At 35.4% G+C, this 22,853-nt stretch overlaps 1 protein-coding gene across 1 annotated transcript in view; it reads right to left on the reverse strand.

Moving 5' to 3' along the window:
• Window positions 1-285: 285 nt before the first annotated feature.
• Window positions 286-22,853, reverse strand: part of GNAI1 (G protein subunit alpha i1) — a 38,856-nt gene continuing 16,288 nt past the window's right edge. Inside the window, exons 3-10 of the mRNA XM_075490851.1 lie at window positions 17,343-17,385; window positions 17,121-17,262; window positions 12,235-12,392; window positions 10,291-10,419; window positions 4,979-5,108; window positions 3,610-3,763; window positions 2,498-2,712; window positions 286-2,396 (exon numbers count right to left, since the gene is read on the reverse strand). Coding sequence (XP_075346966.1) covers window positions 2,522-2,712; window positions 3,610-3,763; window positions 4,979-5,108; window positions 10,291-10,419; window positions 12,235-12,392; window positions 17,121-17,262; window positions 17,343-17,385 — 947 coding nt within the window. The 3' untranslated portion in view covers window positions 286-2,396; window positions 2,498-2,521. The remainder of the gene's footprint in view (window positions 2,397-2,497; window positions 2,713-3,609; window positions 3,764-4,978; window positions 5,109-10,290; window positions 10,420-12,234; window positions 12,393-17,120; window positions 17,263-17,342; window positions 17,386-22,853) is intronic.

Consider the following 22,853-nt stretch of genomic DNA (forward strand, 5'->3'; position numbering starts at 1 on the left):
TCTTCAGTGCTCTGACTGAGAAGCGCTCTCCTGACAGAACAGAGACGGAGTGGAGCCTTATTACAACCGCAGTGAAAACTAAGTGTGTGGCTCCCACTCTTGCACGTAAATCCTCTTGTAGCTTTTCCTAGAGTAGTGGCCTAGGCTGACAACTTTCACCTCAGAACAAAGATTGATCAACCAGTACAGAGCATCTATAAGGAAACATACCTGCTGTCTACTCATCAAGTTGGAAAAGACAAGCTCATCTGCCTGGATGAGCAAGAAAAAGTATTTCACAATTTTATTCCGTCTTAAGATGTAAATATTTCAGAAAATATCAGTTACAAAATTCCAAAAATTCTCCAATTGAAGGTGTTAGGAACAATGGTAAAGAAAAAATATTTAGAAATTAATCAATAATCATCAAATTATGCTCATTTTCATTTTACTGTTTCTTGCATAAAGTTTTTGAATTTACTCTTGACTTCGTATCTTCTCATTTTTACTACCTAGTTATCTCCACAGGATGGATACAAAAAGATTTCCATCAGCACATTTAATGAAAAACATTTCTTTCAAGCAAGGCACAAAATTTAGGTTTATTTATGTAATTTGATTAATCCCGATTTTTCTTTTACATTAAGTACAAAAACCAACTTGAACGTAGGTGTAAATACAATTTCCACAAAGTAGTTCAACGAGATTTAAAATCAGTTATGTATCCAGAACTGTAAAGCACAATTAAAAGCAGACCAGGATATACAGATTGCTTAATGTAACTGCTGAAAGAGCTCATAAGGTATGAATATATTTAACAACCTCCGGTAATAAGTTATCTCCTTTCTAATCTTTCATTTGAAACACATTTAGCAATTCTGTACCTAACAAAGAAAGCATTAAAGAATGAGAAGTGCAGATAAGTTTTACTCAAGCTATCTGAGGCCTAAATGAAACACATACACCATCAAAAATTAAATAACAGAACAATGACTTAAATATTTTGGTTGAACATTTCTAAGAACATAAATGCTAAGATAATATAGAAAAATAGCAACAGGTTTAAAGACTTATTTACTTCTCAAAGAACTTATGGCGTACTGTAGCTGCCTGAAATATTTTAACAATTATAGAAAATCATATTTCCAAGTTTGGTACATTCGTATTTTCTAGATGACATATTTAAGACAACCATCCATGAACTTATTTACAAATAGAAGCTTATTCATTTTAAAATCTGTATAAAAAAATCAGTTTTGGCACTACCCATAAGGCAATGGATGATATGTACCTAAGATAGCAAATCACATAATGAAAGCATAACCAGAAGAAAATCATATTCTTTAACTTATTAAAGAAACTGTGAGACTTTAATTATAATTAAAGAGGAAATTAAAGAATCGGCATTTGCAAGTCACTAAAACACCCTATCCAAAATACTGAAGATTCTTTTTATATGCAACAGGAAATTGCTTTAATCTGTGAAACCACTGTGCCACGTCTTGTGGGAGAACCTGATGTTTCTATGGTTATTAAATTATCAAACTAGTTTTATTACCAGAAAATAGCAAAAAGTTTAAGAACATAATGATTTCACTTCTTAAGTAAGCAGAAAAAAAAAATACTACTCTGAAGTCTAGCCTTTGTTAATGGTCTATAAAAAAACCCCCAAAGGTAAATTTGCCATTCACTCCACTGAGTAAAGACCACAGTTTCAAACTGTTTTTTTATTGGTATGAATGGTTTTAACAATTTCCTTTTTGCATTTCCATCAGCTTCAATGATAGTTGAACCTTAAAATTCAATTTCTCAGTGTTGCCACATTTGCACTGCAAAGACTGCAAGCCCAGATTTCATAAACTGTGGATTTAATTTAAATTTAAAAAATAATCTTTGCATTTATCTTAAATTTATAAAAAGATTTTTTTCAAAACTTAAGGCAAAAACAAGTTTTATTGGTTATGTTTCTTTAAATCTGAGCAGGTGTATGAGGCTGTTTAAATGTAAAAAAAGCTAATGCCGTATAGAGGATTACCAACAAAAGTAAAGAATAAGGCAGCATGCACCCTTAAGATCAAAAGAAAATTTAATTTTACAAGATGTTTAAATAATCCAAAAGCAAAAAGTGTCTGTCTCCTCTAAGAGTGTCTTCATAAAACATGGAAATTTTAGAGGACATCAAGTTACTAAAATATTCCGTTCAACGTTTATACAAATACATTACTACAATTATAAGTTTACATACAATCAACTGACATCTCAGTGTTAACTAATTACTTAAATTTACAAGACAAACATAAATAAAGCTGTTAAAACAGGCAAGTACAGTACTGATCTATCATTCAGCACAATGTATTTTGTATTTCTTTCACCTTGAAAAGAATCAGATTAGAATTGTGCGAAGTCGTTCTCCAAACCTAGAAATAAAATAAAAGAGAATTAAGTATATCTATGCAGGTTTTACACAGTATGGGCATATTCCAAATGCCTAAGTCCTGTTTTCAGGCATGTAATTTACCATTTAGCAATGCTCTGTCCGTTCTCAGAAGAGGCCACAGTCTTTAAGGTTATTTTTAATAATGACATCAGTTACAGCATCGAAAACAAACTGCACATTTTTTGTGTCTGTGGCACACGTGAAGTGAGTGTAGATTTCCTTTGTGTCTTTCCTCTTGTTCAGATCTTCAAACTGACACTGAATGTAAGCAGCTGCTTCTTCGTAAGTGTTTGATCCTAGAAGGAGAAAATTGCTCAGTAAGAACGTTTCAAACTGAGAAAGAACAAGATGCATACTATATCTTTGAAGGAAGTCGTTCTTTGGAAATAGCTAACCTAAACCTGAAAAGGAGTAATTCCACAGCCATTGCTTTAAGAAACCATAAATAAATCTTGAAGGAAACCTTTTGGACACATTTTCAAGAATGAAAACTAAGGACTCAATTCCAGCTGCAGACAGAATCTTTCCATTTACTTCAGTGGCAGACAGAGCAAGTCATTAATGACCAATCACTGTTCCATAGGTTAGGATATTTTGTTTCCTTCATTCAAGTTATTCACTTTCAATTTTTATGTTTTTAAAAGGTTTGGGTTTTTCCCAAACTCAATTAAAGACATTTGGCATATATATTTCTCCTAAGCTTTTTACCTCCAATGTGCTATTTTCTGTACAACAGAATAGTCTGAAGTTACAATGAAAATGATACATAACAAGGCCAAGACTTGTTAAATGAAATCATCCTCTTTTGCTATGTATTTCCTGAATAAGCCACCTACTTCTAACATGTATGTACACTCCCTGTTCAGGGATCCCTGCTAGTGAAAAAAATTACACCTAAGTACCAAAATAGGAAGACATCAGAAAAAAGAATGGGCTAAATAAATTAGGCTGAAAGAGTTGCAGCAGTAACATGTAAATGCTGGCCGTGGACCAGCATTATTTCACCTGGTTAAAAAGATGAATCTGACTTAGCACTATTTTATTTGTGACCCATAAAAACATCTCCCCCCCATCTTAAACTTTATTTCATTTAAATATTTTAGACACCTACAGTTATTAAACTCCTGATTTGTGCGTCAAAAATGAGGTAATTTAACCAAAAATTACTTGACACCTGCACCCCCTTCCAATACCTGCATATTCAGGATAGCAAATAGTGAGAGGACTCCTTTTGATTTTTTCTTCAAAAAGATCTTTCTTGTTCAGGAAGAGAATAATAGAAGTGTCTGTGAACCATTTATTGTTGCAGATACTGTCAAACAATTTCATGCTTTCATGCATCCGATTCTGTATTTGGAAAAAAAAAACCCACCTTGTTGTATTTTATCAGACTTCAGTAGTAAAATCAGGATACATATTTTTGATTAGTTACAAATGAACCAGATTAAGTTACAAAACTAAGTTTCTAGCATACAGAATCACATTTTACCACAGGGAAATACAGAGGCGCCAAGACCACTAACAAAGAACACTTTCATGAGTAAGGTTTAAGCAACTATTTTTTCTCCCCCTCATTTCCAGGCTTAAGCTATTTAATATTTTAGAAATTTTTGGTGTTTTGAGATTTTGCAGTACAGATATTCTACAAGAGTTGCTGAGTTACCTGAATTTGTCTTATACTGATTAGATCTTCTGGAAATTGCAAATTAAATTTTGCACCTAGCTGAGATTCCAGCACTTAAAAAAAAAAAATTCTATAAAACTAGAGAATCAAGTGAGCAGGCTTTTTTCCTCTTACCCTAATTTTTAACTCTGTAGAAAAATTATCCAACATGTAAGTACTCTGGCTGAGCTCCAGTCATTTAAGTAGCAGGATGCTAGCTATTACCTTCTTTGACTACATTTGACTTGAAAGTTTCTTTTATTTCTCTTTCCTCCTCAAACCATATTTTATAAGAAGTTGCAGAACATGAGGAAGAGCACAGAAGTTTGTTAATGATTCACACACAATAGACAAGCATTACTTCAGACCACTTGGACAGTAAAAAGCATGCACTCTGTGCATAGTGACATGGGAGGAGTCACACCTTAAAAGAGGAGAAAGGAGTGGAGGGGGTTGGAAGGGAGAAGGAAGAGCAAAATTTCTGCAACTAAGGAAAGAGATCAGAGAAACACATTTAGAAACAAAAACTGAAGACTGAGGAAGGAGAGGAAAACAAAACATGCGGTAAAGTAGAAACAGATAAATCAAGCAATTTATTATATACTTCTAGCATCCATAAAGAGACTAAAATGTGTATTACTGACAATCTATCCTCATTAATTTATGCATCCTTTAAAATATTAAAGAGTGTAGCTGAAAAGAATACTTGTCTCAGATTCCTTCTGAGAATGAAGAAATACTTTGAAACCTGAAAGCATGTATTCTATCACCATGTCTCCGAGACCTTTTACACAAAACCCGTACATCTTATAAAGCAGTAATACTCTAAAAGATGTATTTATAGCTTTCCTTTCAAACTTATTTAGTTTCTATCCCTTCTTCAACATTAAGGTACTTGCCATTTCCTCATCTTCAGCCAAGACCAAGTCATAATCACTTAATGCCACACAAAAAATAATTGCTGTAACACCCTCAAAACAATGAATCCACTTCTTCCGCTCTGATCTTTGGCCTCCAACATCAAACATTCTGCAAAACAGAAGCGCAAAACAGGGAATTAACTTTGGAATTTCTAGCTTTGTGAATGTTAACCAATAAAATCTGAAAGTATCAGCTGTGTAAGTCTGACCACAAAATTTTTAAAAAGGCGTAAAAATCTGCAACATTTATTACTATTAAATGTCTCAGTATTTAATAGTATTTTATAGCCTTCCTATACGTACATTTACAAAATATGAGAAAGCGTAAGATGAAAGCTAAACAAAACTGATTCTTTACAATACTATATTTCATTAGCAAAGTTAATTGCAATCTATAAAAAATAAAAATACAGAGGTAGCTTTAGTAAATGTAAAGTAGATGAAAGTGTTATTCAACCTTTAGTCCAAATGAATAAAAAGTCTAAAATAATAAAAGGTACTGATCAACAATGTAAGATTTTTAAGATCAGAGTTGTGTCTGTTTTAATACTTGGAAATAACGCAATACTAATGAAGTCGGATACAAGTAACACTGACTATTATTGTTGTTTTAGTATTCTGGATATAAACATATAAAATCTAATTTTTGCTTTTTCAGATTTAATCTGGAATCTCTAAATCCTGGTGAGTTTCAGCTCCTCTCTCTCCTAAACCACATTGCAACTTGATCTATTTTTCAACTGTCCATGTTTAAATGGGATATTTTTTTAAGAGACGCTAAAATTCTTTTCAAAATTCTCTTAAAAGACAAAATAAGCATTACATAATAATAATAATAATAATAATAATAATAATAATAATAATAATTTCCCCTCTAATAAATTCATTTTTTGGAAATGCAGTTAAGTGGGAAATCTGAGCTATAAAGGTGAGTCTTGTTTCTTTTGAATTTTTAGCTTAGCAGAAATAGAGCAATAGGAAAAGACGACATTCCAGAACTTAACAGCAGAGAATCAGCAAATTAGCACGATATGAATAGATTTGCTTTTCTTTGCTATCTAAATGCTTTAAATAGCCATTTACTAACCATTATGGGCTACAGCCACTCTGAAAGACAGAACTTTCATTAGACATCATTAGGAATTTCAAGTATTTGCAAGGAATTGCAAGCCAGATAAATAGCATCTTGATATAATGAACTGTGCATCATGGGGGGGACGGACCCAACACCAAAAAAAAAAAAAGCAAACAAACAGTGGTATCCTGAAGTTAAGTGATATATACATTGCAGGATCTTCTCAAAGAGAGAGAACACAGACTTTTTCCACCTGTCTCTCCTATCACAGAAAAAAAGTCTGTTGCCTCAAATTCTTGCGATGATTTATGGCTTAAAAACAAAGTAAATGTCACATACTACTTCCCTCGCTATGGTAGTCAATATTCTATCATACAAAAATTTAATTCTTCCTCCTACTTACAAGCAAATGCAATTATTCCTTTTAAAAGAGGCCTGACTTTTGTCTTCAGGGGTTTTCACAAGTTATTTTAACTTTTTTCTACATTGTCACAAAAAAAGAGCTTAGAATTCAGTAAGTATAAAAATGTTCAAATGGGAGGAGGAAGAGAGAAGAGAAAGAACAGAGGACAGACCAGTTCCTACATCTCCATCCTCTTTGCTCTAAGTAGTAGAATGGCCAGCTCTATCATGAAAGCCTTATTTGGGTAAAAATGTCATACAAACAGCAAGAGAAATCCAGACCAGAACAATTGTTAAGATGCATAGTTATAATTCTTGTAAAGATATTCCAGCATGGCCTAAAATCATTCAGAATTATGTTAGTAATAAGGCTATCACATTGAGGGCTTTTGGTAGACAGTAGGGCACATAGGGTTGAACAACAACAAATCCCATTCTTTATATGACAGAACAGAATACAAGACAGGAAAATTAACTGAGAAACTGAACAAGAAAATAACTCCTTTTAGTTTTTGTGGACACCAGCTTCTAAGGATCATGAGAAATTAAATGCTTTATAGTGATGGCAGTACTGTAATATCAATCTGCATGGATCTCACCTAGTTCAATATCTTCCGGCACTGCTCAATGCAAAAATATTACTACTAAGATGGTAACTGAGAGGTATATGAAAACATGGCACAACTTCCCATATTAATAAAAAATTGTAGTAAAAAGTATTCTTTCAAAGAACAGAAAAAATATGTAAAGAAAATAGGTCCGCACAAGAGGCATTGTATGATTTTGGCTTGTTCAGACTATGTTCCCAGCATGTATCCTGGGAAGGGAGGAAAAATGCAGAACACAGACAACATCTAGAACATAATTGTAATTTCCAGTTTGTATTTGCAGATATTGATTTTAGCCAGAAATGTTTGCTTCAATTCAGAATAGCCTCTCTGCCAGTGGTGCATTTCACCAGTGATGCTGGTCTCTTTTTGGGGTTGTCATTCTACGAGTGCACCTAACAAACTCCCAGTTCTTTATACAAACCATCTTTTTGCACTCATCTTTGAAATTTTTATACACTAAAATCTATTGCTGCACGAAGTTTTAGCACCACAGTTTCACAGAGAACACCTCAACAGCAAGTAATAAGAACCTGATGGATTCTTTTATGTAATGAAGCTTCTTCTCCATATAACAGTATGGAGAAATACAGGCATACAGGAAAAAAAACCCTATTTGGCACACAAAATTCGTAAAAAAAAAAAAAAAAAAGGCTGCAAGTATCTTTCAGAAAAAATAGCCATTCTGAACAGAGTGGTCTTTAAGTTCATCAGCTTTCCATCAGCCCTGTTAGAAGTCATACTGAGGCCTGTTAGATCACAGTCCCAAAAGACTGAAACACTCATAGAAGCTGCTTTATCTACAGATAAATTTTAAAAAGTTTTGAAAGAATGATTTACAGATTCCACCTTCCAATATCGGACGGTGTGCACACAGGGTTGTGTGCAAGCACATCTTTTAAGCACTTGCCTCTGGTGCTAAAATTCATAGTACCATCCATGGTTTGACTACCCAAAAGAACCATATTTTGCTTATGCAAGGTAAGACAGAGTCTACAACGAACTAAAAAGAAATACAAGGCAGTTCTGAAAGAATTGAAGTTTGTAACAGCTGAGTCTACCCCCCTTATCTAAAGAATGAAGGTATTAGAAAAATGGTTTAATGACTTTCCATTATTTAGAATAATTATTATAAGAAAGCAGACTTCTCCAATGAGATTACAAGGTGACTATGCCACATTAAGACAAATTACCTCACTGAACTAAATGTAAAGCATTAAAGACACTTCTCCAGTCATCACTCTACTAAGCTATGTTACTTAGCTATATTAAATGAGTAGCTTTCTGAATAGTTTCTCTGCAATTGTGCAAATTTAAGGACTTATGCAAGGTCCTTTCATTAGCACAATATGTTTTTGAAAGCTAGTGTTGCCAGATTTGCTATGTTCTCCTTCTTTCAGAATATTTCAGCAAAGAACATGATTCCAGTACCCATACAAAATGTGATATGGGCCAAAAGGACACCAGATATTTATTATGATTTTTTTCACTTCTTTTTTAAGGTTATACAAGTTGTTCGTTCCAGTCCCCAGCCTCGCAAAAAACTCTGAATTTGACAAGTATTTTTTTTTGAGGCAGGGTGAGTGTTTACAAAAATATGATACATATCTGGAAAGTCTCACATATTACACACTTATTAAAACAGACCTGTATTTTTCATTACCTCCCTTTCCTGTTTTCCCTGGGCTGTAAGATTGCAGGGGGGCAGGTAGGTAAAAAAACCTACTGATTTAATGTTAGTATACTACATGACTAGGTAAATTGCACTAGAAGGCATTCAATTACAGTTGTTATTTTTAGAAATCTTCAAGTGTTCTGAGCTTCTAAATTTGTATTTTTAAAAAACACAGTAAAAAGTAAGTAGAGAAGGAAACTAATTAGAAGAAAAACAAAAGACCTTTGGCTTTCTGATCAAAAACTGTCAGAAACATCATAACCACTAACAAGGTCTTCTACTTGGGTATACTATCATGCAAGTGACAATGCTCATTGCCCATTTAATGTTCTACAATGGAATAATGCCATCTTAAAAACATTTTAAAGATTACTCCCGTTAGAATTTAAAAATGAAAAAAGGATTCCTTAGAAGTGTTCCTTATGTTCAGAGAGATCTTTGACGGAAAGTTTCCGGATATCACCCTATATAAATGCCGGTCAGCCACCTACTCTTCCTTAGTTCTCAAATAATTAGTGATGGCTGTATCCATAGGAAGATATTTCATACTTGTATACCTTAATAATTAATACCTTAAATCTTAGTTGTTACTTCTGTCAATTCTAATGCTAATGTTTTGTAATTTTTTAATTTATAATTTTGTACTAAGACCTGAATTTCCAAAAGAATTTGTTAAATTATCAGAAGAACATTTCTACAAAATAAGATGTTCTTTGAAGACAAAAGTAGTAAATAATCAGACTCAACTTCTGAAATAGTCTATAGAAACAGGATGAAGATGACTTGCTACTTGCATTTTAGATTGAATCAATAATCAAAGCTATGCTAAGCTCTTTATAGAGAAGGCTGAAATAAGGCTCAACCTCAACAAATCTAAACACACACAGCAAAACAGTAAAGAAAATATAATGAAAAAAAATTGAAGTACACAATATTGCACAGCTAGTCATACTATCCTATGCTTTCATCGTGAATGTCTTTGGACATAAAATGTTCAGAATATTAATATTATTTTGTAAATCCTACACCACAGGAAACATAAGTCACATCCTTTCATCACTTAATAAAGTACTATCTTAAAGTACAACACATATTTGAATTCAGTTCTTCAGGAAAATGGATTTACTCTTTCATACAACATCAGCAAACATTTATGAGCCTCCAGCTCTCCAACTGAATTTAAAGGGAAGAATCTGATAGAACAGCAGCTATTTAACATGGCAGAAAAATGAATATTTTGAGATTTAATTTACGTATAAAATATCTTTACAAAAAGCTTCCAATAAACCCAAAGCATTTATTACTTAATATCTGCATATTTATTCTGAGTTATTACAGGAGTTCCAAAGACTCCTACACCCTTTCAGAAAATTGAGCCAAGCATGAGGAATTTTTTTCAGAAAAAAAGGGGGGTGGGGGGGTGGAATAAAAGTTGTGGTTAGACAAATTTGTTAAATTACATCATTGGAAGTCCATCTTGTAGAACTTTACAGAAACCATAACAGATGAACATGCAGCATGATTTACATACTTAAAATGAAGATCTTTGAAAGTAAAGTGAGTTTCCACTATTCCTGTAGTTTTCACTCTAGTCCTGAGAACGTCCTGTTGGGTTGGAATGTAGCTGGTTTGTGCTATCCTGTCCAAGTCATTCAAGTAACTGAAGGTAAAAATAAATACTACTTTCAGTTATTCATAAAAGAGTAACAAGATAATTACAAAGAATTACAGAAGTTCTAGGTTCATTCATTATATTGTGCTTGACTTTTATAAAATAATTTTCCTGAGATAAGACCAAAACCAAGACACATTATTCCCCTCAATTTTCCAAGACTTTTTGAAATAAGCTTTAGAGACACAAAGATATTTCATCCTAGAAGAAAGAAAACTTATGCAACTGACTCCACTACAAAGAATTCTTCTTTTGAAATCCTGAAATGCAAACATGGTTCCATGTACACCAATGTTATTTGCACTAACTAGAACACCTTAATCTTTGTAACCTACAGAACTATGAGTTACTTTGAACTATAACCAAAGCCCAAAATTACCCTGGATTTGATAATAGGTATGAAAAGAACAACTCACGTTTTGGCCAGAATCAATGTGTTTAAGAAAACGCTCAATACATAACAATTAACTTTCTATTGAGAATTTCTAATTGCACACATTTTACAATATTATACTTTCATTGCAAAATTCTTGCGATGCAGGCCAAGAAGTCCAGCATTTCTAAAAACCATACAAATCTTATTTGTGCTTTTCCCATAGTAAATAGGGAAGGCATTATGTTCTTCTTTCAGTGTAACCAGAAGTTAGCAATTTTAAGGATACAATTGCATGTCTAGAAGAACAGTTTTCTTATGAAATTAGAGGCAGAGGTATCTAAAACAACAAAATAGAACACAAGAGGTTACCAGAGGAAAGTGATCCTCCAAATGAAGTGCTCCATATTGACAAAGGTTTATACAAGTGCTATCTCTTCAGTCAAGAGATATGTCATCATGAGCTCTGCTTGTTGTCATCGTGAGCTCAGTTTGCTGCCATCTACTCTCTGTACCCTTACAACAACTTCAGCAAACGAGTAACAATCATGCTGGAAGTATCAGTGTTATTTCAATACAATTTGATCGCACTTCTATTTATTTGGCATGCCTATAATTTCATTACTCCAGCTGTGGTCTTCTCACAGTTACCTCACCTGCATGTTGTTTATTTATGTACAGTTATTCTAAAGAACAGAAGTACTTTATTTTAAGGAAAGCAAAAACCAACTTCAAACACTACCAATTAATTCAGAATGATAAAGCTTTAAAAAATTGCCCTATAAGGCCAGTATCACTGCTATGCCATTCTTTACCATCTTACCTCTCCCTCAATGGAGTCTTTTCCTTGACTGACTTACCATTACTTGCTGCCATCACATGTTATTTCTCACATCCTTGATTCCTTACTATTTTGGTTTTTTTAATGAAGTACCCTAGCACAGAAGACACATCCTGATTGTTACCTTTGCTCAACGCATTTCTAACAGAGACTGTTAATTAACAAAGAAAATGCAGCAATGTTGAACCACAGGAGAAACTCTATTATGAACATGAAAGTAGTATCCTTGGTAATACAGATTCACATCACATAATCAAGTTTCCCAGACATGTTCAGACACTGAACAGGTACTCGAGTCATGTTTTTGTAATAAAAATGCTATTAAAGCACCTTAAAGCAATTTTTGTCTTCCTCAAGAGGATGAAACGACTGGTCAGAACATGACTCAAATTCATAATTATACCACACGTCTTCCTTTCCATCCTTGAAGCCTAATCAGAGTATTTTGACCCAAGTAGACAGTATCTTTGTCCAGATACTTCTAAATTTTCCATCCACATGGGAGCAGAGTTCCTCAAAAGATGAAACTTCCCTTATATTCCTTTAGCGACTACTTACAAGACAATCTTGTTTGTCACATAGTACTTACTAGGCAGCAGAGTCATTAAGCTGATATTCTCTAGATCTGTTGAAACAAGCTTGAACTCCACTGTCTTTCCACAGTCTCTTGATAACTCCAGCAAGCTCTGCAGTCATAAATCCTTCTTCTGCTGCTCCAGCTAACACAAAGAGCTGACGAGCATCATCCTTTAGGATGTAAACAGAAAGTGGAGAGACAAACATTGAGAAACACAACAGAAGAATTATCACCTAAGAACTATATTCAGCAAATGAGTTACTTTCTTGACCTGGTACGTGTGAATGTAACCAAACAAAAAAACATGAAGGAAAACAATCGGTTTTAGTGTTCTGCACGTTATTAATTCTCACGTTTTTCAACAATAGAAGATGACTAGTAAACGAAATTTCTCATTAGCTGATAAAGCTTCTTCTGATCTGTTTATAACTTGAACTAAGCTTCTATAAACAGAAGTAGTAACATATTTTGTGCTCAAGTCTAAAGTTAACCTTATTTGCTTATCAAATACTGCAAACTGAATAGAATGGTTGCAATGCATACTAGAACCTTCAGAAATGCAGATGTATATTGACTGACTGAAGAAAACACATTAATCACTTAAGCTTCAAAAAACAACTTTGTTTCAAAGTGACAAATGATAATTTCTTCCCAAATTTTTCTATTTCCATCAGGAAATACAAAAATACTTCTTAAAACCTTTCCAGATAAAGCAGTTACTAATATCCATTACCTTAATTGTTCTACAGAGACCAAGTTTTCTTGGTAATGCGATACCAAGCAAACAAAGATTTTTAAGAGAGCAAATGAAGGATTTTAAGACTACATATAATGACTGCCTTTGAGAGTGAGACTAAGGGAGTACAGGATGTCAATCCACCAGCCTCCTTTAACAGAATTTGACCAGTTGGCTACCTTCATCCAATTTTGACTGAGGAAAGAAACTTAAAAAAATGTTAGACCTGTAAGGCACTGGAAAAAGAAAAATAGCAGCTGGGTAGAGGAAAGAGATCCACATTAATACTCTCCTGTGGTTAGCTGCTTGACCTTGGTTATTAGCTGTATGTGATCTAATGCCAAGGTATGTCTGCCAGAAAAATTAGCATACTTGTGGCTTGTAACTACTACCCACAGCATGTACTGTGTGTCCAATAATTAAAAGAAAGAGAACAGATGATACTGGAAAGGAGGAAGGAGAAAAGACTTAGGCATATCAGCTGGGAACTGAAAGTATTTCAAGAGAGGATTAAAAAAGCAACGTATAAGGTTATTCTCACAGAACAGTAAGTGAAGATACAGATGCAAATCTGTAGAAAAATCTGGTTCTGTCACCTTTGCTGTTCAAACAATAAGCTGTGGAAAAAAAAAATCAGGATAAGCACAGAAAGTAGGGATTGTTCTAAAGATATTGTCCACCGTAGACTTAAATAATCAAAGATTATGACAGCTAACAGGGAAACTGTTCACAGATGGATTGAGTAATACTGATATTCACAGCCTGAAAACAAAAAGCTTGCAGTTCAGTCAACTCAAGGCAAACTTGAAGGGATTTATATGTGTCTATATGTATACATACGTAGTTACACATATGAACACCAGGTATCTGATATATAGTTCAAAAAGTCTTTTGAAAGGTAGAGTAGTTACAAATCTAAAAAAGAACATTTGTCAAAAAAATTAACAGAATAGTGATTACTGTACATGCACAGGACAAATTGTGGACAACTAATAAAAATTCAATGGATTGTACTAAAAATTACATGAAAAAAACAGAGCAGTAAAGATCAAAGGGTTGGATAGTCAGATCTCATGGACTGTATTTTGAGCAATATGCCTGCATAAAAGAAACCTGAATGACAATTCCGGTCTTAAACATTGTTTGTGGATGCAAATGCCAAGGACCTACAACTCACAGAAGCGGCAGATCTTGAAGAAGAGCCAATATATTAAGACACGATGGAAACAGCTTAGAAATTGACAGTCAATTTTGTCATGAACGATGACGCCATTTTATACCTCACATGGTCTGACTTTCAAACATACAAAATTTAGTGTTTCAAACAGCTCTAATCTCTACATGCTCTAAAATGGGGGGGGGGGGGAGGGGAAAGGGGAGGTGGAACAAGATAATCAATTTCAGCTTTTTAAAAGCCCAAACATTAAAATAAAAAGTGGTCTTTCTTACCCCCATACTCCCTTTTCTAAGGATGGCAAGTACTACAGACACCACAAGTGAGGTAGTATGCGATGATCAAGTCCTATTTTCATTATTAACCAATGCTAGATACTTTCCTTTAATTATAGTGGAATGGGGCAGCTTCCTCTCTAGGTGTCACTATTTTTATAGAGATTTCATAAATGAGATTATGTAAATAAACTAATTTAACCATCCCTCTAGCTAATAAAGCAAATCTTACATTCAGAAAGTGGTCCATAGTCCTTTAAAGCACATTCACTAAATGTCTCTCAAAATATAGTTTCTACTTTAGTACTGAGACATCCTGTAGGACAAAGGAAGATACGCCAGTCTTGAGACTGACCATTACTGGAGCTGCTGGTGTAATCTGTGCTCCCTTGTTTCAATAGCTTTAAAAAAGAAAATGTTCAACTCCATGCTTTACCATTAGTCTTATGACAGAAATAAGAGTATATGATTTTCCAAACAAACTGATCCCATTTAGAGTAACACTCTCACAAAGTCCCCTCAGAAATTTAAGGAAAAGAGTCTGAATGTAACAGTTTTCATCAGGAGTTACAATTTTGAGGTTTGGTTAGTTTGGGTTTTTTGGTCAAAAAATGATAAAATTACAACGAAATAGAATAAAATTTAAAAGGCTATACTATAATAATGAAGTAACCATACTTTTTTTTTTTTAAGTGAGACTGAGCTCTGAATTCCTTTTTCCATTTCTCACTTTACAATTGGCAAAAATCTAGTACTGACGTTCCATAGCAGTGTTGCGCTGAAAAAAGTATTTGGACCACCAAGACCTGCCTAAGTGCAAAGGGATGGACAGCTATTTTAAGATTATCCCTGACTAAAGTTTGTCTCATCATTTATACAGCTCTCTGAAGTCGAGAAACTCAGATGACTTCAAATTGATATCATATATAAAATAGCCCTCAAAATCTAGTTAGTCATTTTATCTGCTAACACCTAAATTTACTCCTCCTCCGTTTTCTCTTACTATGTATTTAGTAACGAGTCTACCATCTGCCTCTTTCCAACATTAACTGCCAGACTCCAGAGAGGACTCCATTGCACAAATACTGAACCAACATGTGATAAGATACTGTTGCTGCCCTGGAAAACTTTGGTCTTAAGGGAAGACAACACCAAACATGAGAACAAATGTAGAGGAATAACCAATGAAAATGAAGCTTTTTCTAGTTATGTTTACAATTGAAGAGGTTTCAGGTAGAATTAACATATGTACATAAAATAATGACTATCAAAGAGCAAAATTAAAATTAACTAATAATTCACAACTGCCAGATTTAGACTTCAGATACAACTTTATGACCCACTTTACATAATCTTATGAACGTTTGTCTTCCTTACGACAACCATATATAATGCATTTCACAAGGTCACTGAAGGTATACTCTCTAATATTTATAAATTGCTTTTTAAGCAATCAATACGATCTTGAACACAAGACACTATCATGAATGAAGAATTTACATACTGTTTCTTATTTTTCAAGACCCTCCCTTCCTCCCAAACTGTAATTCAACCTTAACATGATGGAAAAAACTTAATTATGACAAAATATCACTCTGATTACCTTACATACATATTTCAATACATGAACAGCAAAAAAACTTTCTCCATCTTTCCTGCAAGACAGCCATAATGTGGCTAATTCCTGCTTCAAAAACTGTACTGGTGAGCATTCCATATTCTGACATTGATTTCTATGGAAAGAAAATAAAAGCACAGATCCCAAACTAAGTTTCAATGCTGGTCAGACTAACAACTTTGGTGATCAATTTCAGCACTGCAGCACAGAGTGTATTCCTGTAACCAGAGGACAAGCAAAAACACTTAAGCTAAGTGTTTTACAGAGAGATTCAGAGCACCTGAACTCCTGACCAGACATGGACATACCCAGGGTCGCCACAGGTAAGAGTATAGGGTTAGGACTGGAGAAACAATAAACCAAAAGAATCAATCCTGCAGACCAGCTTCAATAGGTGGAATGGCAAATAGACCCATCAGAGGTTTGTATGAGGGACATTAGATGAAATTAGATAGAAAAGTGCAGAAAAGCTTAGAAAAAGGTCTCCTATTTCTTGGGAAAAATCCTCAATCCATATGGTATCATGAAAAAATGGGATACCAGCAGCAGGGCTACGACCATGTCTCCGCTTCAAGTAAAATAAAGACCGCCACACTGAAAATCAGTATGAAATAGGATCAAGCTCAGAGGCTGGAAATGTTTTAGGCACTGCTGTGCCTATGACCTAACAGAGAAGCGCAGACAGTAGCTAGATGGCTATTTAAGCTGGGTTTTTTTAACGAATGTAAAGATGTCTAACTTAAATGACTTACAGAACATAACAACCCACAAGTCCATACAAATAGAGACATGACTGCATAGTTTAATGTTTTTCAAAAACTCCCTAAGACTCAGATGTTTAGTTCCCTGAATTTAGACAGAATTTGGAGAATAGTATCTAAACCAAATAGTTGTTGTGAATCAACCCAGTGCCGATTGCTCTGTAGGTCACCTTGCCATGTAAAGACCAATGGCATTTAGTTGTCAATCAAACTTTGTATCCTACAAAGAAGATTTTTGGATATCAAGAGATTTTTTCAGGAAATAGTAACAGACAAAAATTGAAAATGAATGGATATTTCAGCTGTATATCTGTGTGTATACTTCAATACTCACAGCCCTGGTTGGATCACCAAAGTCTATCTTCAACCTCCCCATTGCTCTAATGATAGCAATAATAGACTGAATGGTGTTACTGTAGACAACAGCTTTGTACTGTTTACATTCTTCTTCTGAATAGCCAGCTTCATGGATAATCCTATGGAAGGAAAAAAAATGAATTCTCTATTCAAATTAAAAAAAAAATATTTCTCTATCATAGTATTTCACCATACTTACTTCATTTGTTTGACAATTGTGCTTTTCCCTGATTCACCAGCTCCTGAAAAAAAATGTGTGAAAATTCATTAGATTAGACTTCTATTAATCTTTGAAAATACATTTGCTTTCTACATTTCAAATACCTAACCAATACAAAAACCTTAAATAGTTAAAGTTACGTTTGTTACAAATTGATTTTTAATATCAAAATCTAAGTGTCTTGAGCTGGAAGTTTCAAAATCAAGACATTTTAAGAACAAATATTTCAGTTCTAAAAAGTCTTTGCTTTTCTTTTTACAGAAGTGAGCATATCTTTACACAGTCTGCTGGAGTTTCTAATGCAAACAGGTGATCAGTTGTTCAACTTCAATGGGGTCTGAAGCTAAATTCTTCTAACTGCCTTTTTAATCAACACCTAACCAAAAACCTGCTTTATAAGTTCTTCACAATATACTAATGGTCTTCAGTGTTGCAAATGAACATCTTCAAACTCTTCAGGGTTCTAGTCCTTGTAACCATCTTTTGGCCCTTGCAAGAGTAAACCAATAGAGTCAGACTACTTTTTGTTGGAACAGATTGCATGAGGTTTGCCAGACTTGCCGATACCATTCTCAGTGCTTAACAAATTAAAAAAAAAAAAAAAAACCAAAAAAAAAACCCCACCACACCCAAACCATGCTATGTTAAAATACAAAGCTTACAAAACCAATTAGTATGTCTGTCAGCAGACAGAGAAAAAAATGCAGTTTTTGCTGTCTCAACAACCTTAATTTACTTTACTTCCACTGTCTTTAGTCTGCTTCTTTCTCTGAAAAAATTATGGAACTCTTAGAGCTGTGATCTAATCCCTTTAGACAGCATGCTCCCAGCTTGTTTTTGACTTGTGCTGAATTCTCCATCTTACATTTCCTCTTTCTCAGTATGGTTTTGCAGAAGTGAGTATAAACTTCACAGTGTCTACAGGTGTTTCTAATGCAAACAGATCACCAGTTGTCTAATCCCAATACAACCAAAGAAAACTCTCTTCTTTAGAGGTCACTGTAACCATGGGAAGCCACTGATAAAGGCTGTATTTATTAATCTTCAAAAAAAGGGCAAGAAGGGGAATCTGAGGCATTACGAGACAGTCAGCCTCACCTTGATCCTCACACTAACTATACAGCAAATACTCCTGGACGTCATTTCCAGGCACATGAATGGCAAGAAGGTGACTGGGAATTCCCAGCATGGATTTACAAAGTGCAAACTGTGCCTAACTTGATAACTTTTCAAACAGTTATCAAGAGGAAACAGCTGGTTTTGAGAATGAAGGACAACAATGGATGTCATTTACTTTGACTCTAATAAGGCTTCCGATGCCACCTCCCATAGCATCCTTGTACCAAACTGGATAAATATCAACTTCAAGGTGTCTGAAAATCTGCCTAGTCAGCCAGACTTAAAGACTTGTGGTCAACAGTTTAAAATCTAACCAGAAGCCAGTTAGAAGAGGCAATCTTCAGGAGATGATACTGGGCTAATACAGTTATAACATCATCAGTGACCTGAAAGCCAGGATGGAATGCACCTACATGAAGTCTGCAGACAACATCAGCCTGAGAGGCCAGGAAGCGGTCACAGTGTTGGAGAACTGAGGTGCTATTCAGAGGGTCCTCAACAAGCTAGAGGACTGAGCTGACAGGAATCTCATGACAGTGAACAGAGACAAATGTGAAGTCCTCTAAGTGGCACAGAATAACCCATGCAACAATACAGACTTGGGACTAATGGGTTAGAGAAGAACCTTATGCAAAAACAACCATGGGGATCAATAACCTGAAGAGTCAGTAGTAGGCCCTTGTGGCAATGAAGGTCAACCACATACCAGGCTGCTGCACTGAGTCTGGCTGGGGTGGAGTTAACTTTCTTCACAGCAGCCCATATGGTGCTGTGCTTTGGATCTGTGGCTAAACCAGCATTGATAACACACCAGTGTTTTTGCTATTGCTGAAAAGTGCATGCACTGCATCAAGTCTTCTTCTCTTTTCCATCCTGTCGCCACCCCTAGTGAGTAGGCTGGGGGTGGACAAGAGGTTGAGAAGGGACATAGCCAGGACAACTGACCCAAGGTGACCAAAGGGATATTCCATACCACATGATGCTGTGCTCAGCCCTAAAACTCAGGGAAAGAAGGAGGAAGGGTAGACATTTCTCATTATAGTGTTTGTCTTAACCTTTGTCATAATCTTTGGAAGGGTGGGTATGGTGAAGAGTCTAGAACACAAGTCTTATGAGAGGCAGCTGAAGGAAGGAACTGGGGTTTATTTAGCCTAGAGAAAAGGAGGCTCAGGGGAGACCTTATCGCTCTCTACAACTACCTGAAATGAGGCTGTAGTGAGGTGGGTGTCAGTCTCTTCTCGCAAGTAACAAGCCATAGGACAAGAGGAAATGGCCTCAAGTTGCGCCAGGGGAGGTTTAGATTGGATATCAGGAAAAATTTCTTCACTGAAAGGGTTGTCAAGCACTGGAACAGGCTGCCCAGGGAAGTGGTGGAGTCACTGTCCCTGGAGGTATTTAAAAGGCGTGTAGATGTGGTGCTTAGGGACATGGTTTAGTGGTGGACTTCGCAGTGCTACGTTAACGGTTGGACTTGATGATATTAAAGGTCTTTTCCAACCTAAATGATTCTATGATTCTTCTGACACAACCATTACATATGCTGAGGCCCTGCTTTGCAGGAACTAGCCAAACATCTGCCTCCCAATGGGAAGCAGGGGATTAAATCTTCTTTTTGCTTTGCTTGTGTGTGCAAGCTTTTGCTTTCCCTATTAAATGCCATTATCTTGATCCAGGAGCCTTCTTACCTTCCTTCTATTTTCTCCTTATCCCAAGGGAGAGAGAGATCAAGCAGCTGTGTGGGTGTTGGGTTGACCCCAGCCAACAGCTACCCCTGCTGCACTGGCAAAACTGCAGTCAACAAGTCAAAAAAAGCTGTTATTCCCCAGCAGTCAGCATTCATGATGCTGTAATCTGAGTACTGCATACTGTTCCCCCTATCAGCACCCAGGAAAAGAGATACTGATAAACTAGACAAAAAACAGTAGATGGTCACTTAGGTGATTAGGGGGTTGGTGCACGCGGCATACAAGGAAAAGCTACACGGAACTGGGCTTTTTAATCCTGGAAGGACTACGGGGGGAGGTGAGGTGGGCTGTGTGTCTAATTGCTGTCCTCTCCTAAAACCCACTTAAGACAGCTGAAGACAGAAGCAAACTTCTCAGAGGTACACAACAAAAAGATGTGAGATAATCAAGAAGCTGCAGCACAGGCAGTTTCACAGAGATATAAGGGGGGCAGGGAACCTATCCCCATGGAAGAGGTTAAGCACTGGAACCAATTGTGCATAGAGGAAGTAAAAACTAAGCCTTGCAGATCTTCACGACTCAACTGGAGACAAGGCTCTGAACAACCTTATCCATTTTGATGTTAGCCTGGCTTGAGCCAAGGGTTGAGCTAGATGACCTCTAGAGGCTGCTTCCAACTTAAAATATTATTTGATGTCAGTATAACAGAGTATTTCTATACTTTGACTACTGTATAGTGATGCTGTTGGGATACTCCTCCTATTAAACCAAATATGTAGCTTCATGACAGGCTCAAGCCAATGTAAGACTGGCTGCCAAAAGTAGTCCCACCTCCTCCCCAGCACTGCTACTGATGTGGCTAGACTTCCCTTCCTCCAACACACAGTAGAATGAGTGTTAGCACCAACAAGAGCTAGTGTACTGCAGAATTAAGTAGCTAAGGAATAGAGTAGGCCTGTTGATCTAAGATTGCATAATGCCATCTTTAGCTAATGTACAAGACTTGTTTTTTTATAAACCTGCAAGTTTCTTTATAGAGTAGCAATAGCGCTCAGACTCTGAACTGCCATGGCTGTTCAATATCAGTATATTAACATAAAGAGAAAACAGAGACACCAATACAAAAGTCATTTGTTATTGTGACACCTGAAGCATTTCTAAACCAAATTAACACTTAATCTGTAGATACCTAATTATACACTTAAGCACAAATAGGTGACAAAAGTTTAAAGATTAGCTTTATCAATGAAATTACTACAGTTTGCTTTGGGTTAACATTTTTATTAAAAAAATTTGAAGAAAGCATACACCCCTGCATTCAACAGCAATTTTTGAGATATTAAGAAATATTACTACAGCATTTAATGTATATAACCTTGTGAAGTGCTCTTTCTGTTAAAAATTTGCCACATTTGACTAACCAAGCAGGTCAGTGTCAGGGTATCACAGTATCAAATTTAATTATTTTGTAATACACTTTCTACTCAGTTTTTCCTGAGTCAGATACATGTGTTTCTCTGTGGTGTTAGAATTCACGCGTACCAAATATCTAGAATTCTCATAAAAGCCCTCTCAGTAACGTAACCACAAACACTCATAATACATATAAAAAAAAACCCAAGTCATTTATTACAGAGTACCTAACACATCAACACTGAGTTCCTGGAAGATGCATTCCCCTATTTTATTTAATGGAAAGTACAAACAGTTGTGTTTGGTTTGGGTTTTTTCTTTAACAGCATGCTAAAATGCCTGCAGCTTGCCTAATAATCTTTGCAAAGTATGTAAGAAAATTACACCTTACTCACTTTCCCCTCCTGAAAGGAGATTCATTATTTTTGCACTCCTGAATGCAGGGCTCAGCCAGGTTTTCTGATGGATGCATTTGTAAAATTTCTTCCTTTATCTCAGTGTGCTTAAGTTGTCCATACAACAAAATGAGAACTAACTCTGTTTTAGGAAGTTTTAGACAGCAGCAAGCAGTATTAAGTATTTCATGTGACAGCTGCATCTAAAATGTCAGCACTAGCTGTACTGTCACAACCAAACCCTACCCAAATTTAGACAGACTTGACTGTATATTCCTCAATCATCTAGTAAAGGATGCTATTTATTTACTGAAGTATGATACTTGACTTCAGTTTCACTATTGCAAATAATTTGAACAGACAGTCTTATTGGCTCAGTTACTATTTACGTATAATATAAAAAATATTAATAAAAAGACATGACAGTTCTGCTCAGACTACAAAAACACAGTGTTTCAGTTCTGAATTTGAAAGAATGGTGGGCATTTTTTGTTTGCTGAGTTTTAAATGAAAGTCTAAGCTAACTGTTAGGTCATTACTTTGACAAAAGGAAGTTTTAATAATTGATGACTATTTTCATCTCTGTTGCACACTGTGTCCCCTTTGTGCGCGTCTCAAAAAAAAAAAAAAAAGAGGGCAACACATCCTATGAAAATCCAATTTAAAGCACAGAATTTTAAAACTTTTATTCACATAGTTCAGTAGGAATATAACTTCAACTAAGTCTAATACTCTTATTACACCTGCTTGCCAGAAAGCAGGTAGATCCCTATGCTTCATTATGCAGACTGACAAAGTGTGGAAGCAAAGCATGTCCAACTTAAATTCAGCACAATTTAACACAGGAAACAGCAGAACCCCATTTTCCCCCATAGATT

Source organism: Mycteria americana, chromosome 1, assembly GCF_035582795.1.
Source record: "Mycteria americana isolate JAX WOST 10 ecotype Jacksonville Zoo and Gardens chromosome 1, USCA_MyAme_1.0, whole genome shotgun sequence".
NCBI lineage: Eukaryota > Metazoa > Chordata > Aves > Ciconiiformes > Ciconiidae > Mycteria > Mycteria americana.